Raw genomic sequence first — 7,326 nt, forward strand, 5'->3', positions numbered from 1 at the left:
TATTTCACATGAATAAGTGCTTATCAGTATGTGCAATATGTCCCCATCTGAACATCCCTCTCATAGGGGTCCATCTATGCCCTGTATATTCATCCTTAAATTGTATAATATGAATCAGTGGCTGGTTATTACTCAGTTTCTCTTTGTAAAAGTATTGAACAGTGCTTGGTTTTAGCACCTAAAATCTTTTTAGACATTCATGGGAATTTGGTAAATTCACTTGAGGATTGAAAATCTAAATTTCAAATCTTTCTCCCAAGCAATTATCAAATTAAAACTAAGTCATGTTTCAATAGATAGCAAAAGATCACAAAACTAAAAAATGTAAGAAATTTTCAAAATCAAATTCAAAGGACAATTTTTATATGTATTTTCCTGAAGTCTTCTATAATTTTGATTTTAACATTTAAATTAATTGCAGTTTTGAGGGTCTCCAAATCAAGAGAAAACATTCAGATGCACAAAAATTGGCAGAAACACAAGTGAAAAGCATTTCTGGTACATTATTTATACACTATTTTGCAAAAAAAAAAAAAAAAAGAAGAAGAAGAAGAAGAATTTTTACTTGTAAAATCTATACTTATATGAATATGTGTATGCATGTGTATATGCATAATTGGTCATTCTGAGAGTCATCCTCTGAGTCCAATAAAAAATTTGAATTACATCATAATTTTAAAAGGTTGGATTGGAGCTGATATGCCGGTTTCTCAGTCTAATCATAGCTGCTTTCATCTCCTTATTCCTCAAACTATAGATAATTGGATTTAGGAGAGGAGTGATAACTGAGTAAAACACTGAGAAAAACTTGTCTAAGGAATAACTACTAACTGGCCAAGCATAGATTAAGATGACTGGTCCAAAGAAGAGTGTTACCACAGTAATATGAGCCGTTAATGTGGACAAAGCCTTAGATAGTCCAAAAGGAGAGTGACGCCGGACAGTAATTAATATCACAGTATAGGAAATGATCAAAAGAATGAAGGAGATCAGAGAAAGCAGCCCACTGAATGCAACAACAAGCAGCTCCAAGACATACGTGTCAGTACAGGCAAGTTTCAACACCAGAGGAAGATCACAAAAAACATCATCAATCACATTAGGTCCACAGAAGGGCAGACTCACCATAAAGACCATTTGGCTCATAGTGTGCACAAAGCCAACTGTCCATGAAAGCAGCACACTTCCTACCAGAATTCCATGGTTCATAATAGTCGTATAATGGAGGGGCTTACATATTGCAATATATCTGTCAATAGCCATCACAATGAGAAGAGTCATCTCACTGCCTCCCAAAAGATGAGCCAGAAACATCTGTGTCATGCAGCCCCACAAAGAAATAGTTTTTCTTTCCCTAAAGAAGTCAATGATCATCTTGGGGACAGTAACAGTGGAAAGAGTCATGTCAAGAAAGGAAAGATTGGCCAGGAGGAAGTACATGGGGGTTGAGTGCAAGTGGGAGTCCAGAGCTATGATAAATATAATGAGACAATTTCCAGTCAAGATTGATACATAAGCAAAGAAGAAGATCACAAAAAAGAAAATCTCAAGCTCCCAAGAATTGGAAAGACCTAACAAAATGAATTCATTTAGCACAGAATTGTTCTTCATCTTCACCAACTTATTATATTTCAAGCATCCAGAAGATCTCTGTAGGAAAGACAATTTGAAATGAGTCACAATTTTAGGTACGTTTTCTTGGATATCTGGAAAAGGAAAAAAAAATACACATCAAAAACTTGATATTGAATACAAAAACCTCTGTGAAATTCTTTTGTTTAAATTATTTAATTTTTAACAACTACTGTTTCCTCAGAAATATCCTTAATAATAATAGATAGAACACAAAGAGTTGTCATGAAAATATTTACCAATAAATAAAAGACTTTACTGAATAATATAATAAGTTATTGTGGACATATACAGCAAATTTCTATATCTACTGTAAATATGTTCTAGGTGAGGTTATCCATCTATGACAGGATACAATTTAGAAACAAAAACAATAAAGCATTAAGTAGACACCGTAATACTGACCAATGGGAAACAAAATTTCCCAGACAGGAATGACCATTGTAATTTGGATACCATGAAGAATCAGGCTATTAAAAAGTTCACTATGTATTCAATAAACCTTTTCTAATCAGAATTAAACTACCAGAAGTAGAAACAAAAATGAACAATAATCTTGGTTTAATGAATAGCTCCATATTATTCCTGCTTTTCTTCCTATTTAAAAGCTCCAGTATTTATTAGTTTGAATTCAGACACATGATAAATCATTTTTTTAAAAATTTTATATGCTCTAGTTATCAGGATTACTCTCTTGGATTCCCTCCTTCAGCTTTAAGATTTTCCTTTATAATATTTTAAAACATTTTTTCTTGTGTGTTTTCCTAAAGCATTGACTAATCCCTGACTAACCTCTTGCAAATTCCTGTTGGTTCTCATGTCCTGATAACTCTCAAATCTTTCTCCTCTTCTCTCACACAATTAATTACCTAACAATTTACACCCTGATCACCTTCTAACTTGATAAATATTTGTTCTACTGAATTGGATTATTTTAAGATCTAACTTGCGTCATTGATATGAATCATTATCAGCTGCAATCTACTTTTCTTACAGCAAATAACCTTCCTAAGTGACAGGAAATGTGTGAAAATTCACTCAATGGATTCTGCTAGCTACCCATTACAAAAAGAATAAAAAGTTTCATGTACTGAATGTTACTCTATTACAAAGTTATTTTCTAGAGCTCTCTCCAATGCTACTTCATTTTTTCTATCATCTCAACTATCACTACTGTTCAGATACATACTAAATAAATATAACTATCCCTGTCTTCATCATGAACTGAAATTCCACATTTCTATCTAAAAACTGATGATCTCTACCAGAATAATCTGTCAAGTGTCTGAAACTCAACTTGTTCAAAGACATGTCATGGATCAATTTCTATCACTTGTCTTCTTGTTGATGGTGATGAATTTCTGATCAAGTCAAAAAAACATTAAATAAGCAACTAGTACACTATGTATGCTATATTAAATGAGGCAGTTGCCAAGACAAAAAATAACAACATCCCTAAAAGAAATTTAGATGATAAACTAGAGGAAAAGGTCAAGGTACAGTAGAGAGCACATAAAAATGATTCTCTATAATCTAATCTCATCCTGAATAGCTTGTCTCTATACTTTTACTCGTGTTATCTTCAATGCTTGAAATGTCCTTCACTAAAGTTTCCTATTTTTAATGCTCATAAATAACCAACTAGTTAGTACGTTGTATAGAGATCTTGTCATGGAGTCAAAATGATCTTCATTCAATCCAGACTCAGACGTTCACTAGCTGGATCATCAAGAACAAGTCACTTTACTTCGATTTGCCTTAGGATCATCAACTATACAACATGGATAATAACATTACTTATATTGAAGTTTTTTGTGAGAATTATACAAGGTTATATTCCTATAGTTTCTAGAAAAGAATAGCTGCCATATGCATGCTTAGTCCTCTATTTCTTTCCTCCGTGTTATATCCTATGCTACCCAATTCTATATTGATTTTTTTCTTTCTGTCAATATCTTTCTTCTCTTTTCCCCAGCCTTTGTTCAATCATTTGGAAATTCCAGATGCTTCTATGTTCCTATCATCATTCTAATTTTACTTCATAGTCTCCAGCCAATTCTTAATTTAATTTAGACCCTCATCACTTTTCTCCTTGAAAAGTGTTTGTTGAGCCTTTTTTAACCTCATACCCCTATTTTATTCTGTCAATTTTGCATGAGCTTATAGGTCTACATGTTCTCCAGATAGAAAAAGCTTTGTGTGTACATGGCTATAATTAAAATAAATTAAAATGAACAATCTAAATTCACTTGAATTTTTTTTTTACTCTTTCCCATATCTAATCCAGTCTTCACAAACTTGCCAAAACAATTTTTATAAATGATAGCACTGAGCAATTCATGATAAATATTCTCTAGTTTCTTAATATTATAAGTAAAATATAGTATGAACTTTGAAGCCTGACATCAAAGGCTATTCATGTATACTATATTATAGGTAAAGAGGACAATTATCTGTGAACTGATATCATTTTGTCTTCTCTCTCTGAGTAATTACAGACTGTCTTCCATGTATCGATCATACTCATTCTTCATTGCTGCCTTTTCAAACCTGCTTCCACACCACTTCTTCCACAAAGCTTGACTTTATCCACACAACTCAGTTATTTCTTTCTCTTACAACTTATTCTCTTATATTTTCTCCTTCTCATGCTAAGCACTCTCTATTTATACCACATTTATGCACATGAGAGGCAGTACATTGGAGTAGAAAGACCATAATATGTGGTTTAAAAAAATGTTAATGCTGTCATTGACATTGCTAATATTTGAGTGGCTATGCTCAAGTTATATAAGAGTTGTTCATTTTAACATCTGAAAAGTGGAGACCATTATTATTGTAATGAATACATTGAAGGATTTTTTAAAGGATAATAAATATTGTGGGGAAATTCTTGACAAACCTAAAGACAATGTAAATAAAAACCATTATTATTATTGCATCCAATAGCTTTACATTATTAAATTGCTAACTCTTTCAGTTCACAGTCTATATAATTTTCCTTTTTTATGCCACCAATGTGAAGGGTGTATTAAGCAAGAGTATAGAATAAATTTTAAGAGTACTTGCAGAATTGAATAGAAATTTGTTAACTAGATCAAGAAAATAAATGACAAGCACAATAGATCTCCTTGACTTCATGGTATCTAGAAAAAAATTGCTCAAGTGCTGGCTAAGAATGACTCATTCTTTTTAAAATCATATCATTCCTGTATTGGAATAGATATCTGACCTTATCTAATACCAAACAAATTTTTAATGCATAAGAAGATAGGCCTGAGAAAGTTAAATTGTATTCCCTCCTTCAGGGAAGAATACATTTTTTCTAAAGTCTATTAGATAGTTGTTACACAGAAATCCCAATATATTAGCATTGGTTATTCAACTTACCATCACTGGACAAAGATTTCAAAGAGATATAATAAACACAAGGAGACTTTGATCCTCCTGATTATTTTTCTCTGAATTCATGGGAAAAGCTTTATATACATAGTCATGTGTCTGTGTGTGGGGGGAATTATGAGAAAGCCTTTATGTAATAATGAGCTAAAAATCAGAAAAGCAAAATCCCAGGGGAGTTTATAGAGCCATATTTTTCCCCTAGGCCACATGAGAAAGAATAGTTCCCTGTTCATTAAGGTCTTTAGTAAATTTTGCAAAAGGACAGAAATTGCACATTTAAACCTGCTTTTAAAAATATTCTCCTGTATATCACATGGAAGAAGAGAAAGACTACTGATGGAGCATCAACTAAGTACATATTTAGTCACTGGAGACTCTTCCCTTCCTATCTCTCTGCCAGAATTTGTCTTCTACCCCAACACCTTATTAAATACCAAATGCAGGGTCCTGGTTCAGTTATAAAAGTTGTAAACCAAAAATTCAACACCAATAAATGTCTATTGGAGCAGTAAATACCTAGGAAATGATAAGGAATTCAGACTCCTTTTCATTAATTTTTTATAAAAATAAAACCTTTTTCAACTCCTACCCATTTTAATCTGTCAATTTTGCATGTATTTATATGCCTGTATATTATCCTCCAAATAGAAGAAACTTTGCATGTACATAGGTGTTCATATATTGTCTCTGCCACTAGATTTGGGGTTCTTTAAAGGCAGGGACTGTCATATGTCTTTTGGGGAGTATCTCCAGTAACTTTCAAAGCACACAGCATGCAGCAGGCATTTACAAATCTTTATTAATTATTAAGTAATCCTACTGACCACCACATACTCTATCACAGGGCTTCTTCAACTTTTTCCACCTATGACCCCTTTTACCAATAAGTTTTTACACAACCATGGGTATATATTCATATAAAATAGATATACAACTCAAATATTTACTGATAATAAGTCATAATTTCATAGCCTCCACATTCAGTTATACAATTACCTACAGTGTCATGGGTCATAGTTTAAGAAGCTTTTCACTATGATACAGTGACACTGTCCTCTTTGCTGTTCCTTGAACAGGACATTCCATTTTCCAACATCAGAAATTTTCACTGCTTATGTTCAATACCTGGAAATTTTCCCTCATCATCATCTTCTCCTAGTTTCCTTGATTTTCCTTCAAGTTTCATTGTAAACTCCATTCAGAAGGAAAAAAAAACTTTCTTTTTTCTCATAATATCTTCAATATTATTCAACTTCATATAGTATATGTATACATAATTGTTTACATATTTTCTCCATATTTTTCAGTGAAGTGCAAGAGTGACAGAGCGATTGTTTTTATTATATTCCAGATCATTAGTATTGAACAGAGTGCTTAATAAATGCTTTTTGAACATTAAAGAGGTGGGCCAAGATGGCAGAGTAAAATCAGAAAGTTTCTTGAGTTCTCCCATTTTCCTTTGAAAATCACATGAAACTAAGCCTCTGAACAGAGTTTGATGGAAAGAAAGCACTCTCCAGTTTCAAACAGAGTGAAAAAATTTCAAGAAACAATATTATCACTGGGTGAAAAGATTGTTCTGGGAAAGGTGATGATAAGGTCTTAAAAGAAGGAATTAAGATTGTAGTGTGCTTTCTAGAGTCCCCCAATTGGGGTACCAAAATGTGCTATGCTTTCTAAAGTCTCCACACTGGGGTGCCAAAATATACCATCCTAACCACCTCTCTGGAGGATCTCAAGACCAGCCCAAGTCCTTGGTCTTAGTGGAGAAATGATAAAGGCAGGGGACCCACTAAGATGGTCAAATAAGGAGTCCATTTATTTCTAGTCTTCTCAGCCCCTAAATACCTTAGTACTATTACATCACTATGGCACACTGAGCATGTGCCAACTATAGAACTATTATATCACCACATCCGCCACAGCACATTGTGCAAATGTTAACTATAAGCATCCTGATGCTATTGATATGTAAATCCTTCTTTACTGTAAGAATCCCTTGCTTCAAGTAGAACATAAGTGGTCATGCCCTTCTTGACTTCTCAGGAATGGCGAGAGGCACTAAAGGGAGATGGGGAACCAAACCAGACATTTACTGTCAGCAGGTTCCTTCTGGGCTAAAGAGTCTTATACCTTACCCAGAGTTCCCCCCTATCTGCAGCCCTCTATAAAGATCTTCAGTCCTGCCACAGTAGAGGAGCAAATCAGTGGGGCAGCTTCCAGTCCCAGTTCAGAAGGCAAATTCTGTAAAATAAGGCTATTTCTTTTTGAACAGAACAGGCAAAGCTAGCC

The 7,326-nt window shown here is 33.6% G+C and overlaps 1 protein-coding gene across 1 annotated transcript; it reads right to left on the minus strand.

The window, feature by feature from the left end:
• Nucleotides 1-675: 675 nt before the first annotated feature.
• Nucleotides 676-7,126, minus strand: LOC100925823 (olfactory receptor 4K13-like). The gene is made up of 2 exons (XM_012544050.2): nt 7,115-7,126; nt 676-1,605 (listed from the first exon to the last, which is right to left on the minus strand). The coding sequence occupies exons 1-2, from the start codon at nt 7,124-7,126 to the stop codon at nt 676-678; spliced, it is 942 nt and encodes a 313-aa protein (XP_012399504.2).
• Between the last annotated feature and the right edge of the window lie 200 nt (nt 7,127-7,326).

This window comes from Sarcophilus harrisii, chromosome 2 (genome assembly GCF_902635505.1).
Source record: "Sarcophilus harrisii chromosome 2, mSarHar1.11, whole genome shotgun sequence".
Taxonomy (NCBI): Eukaryota; Metazoa; Chordata; class Mammalia; order Dasyuromorphia; family Dasyuridae; genus Sarcophilus; species Sarcophilus harrisii.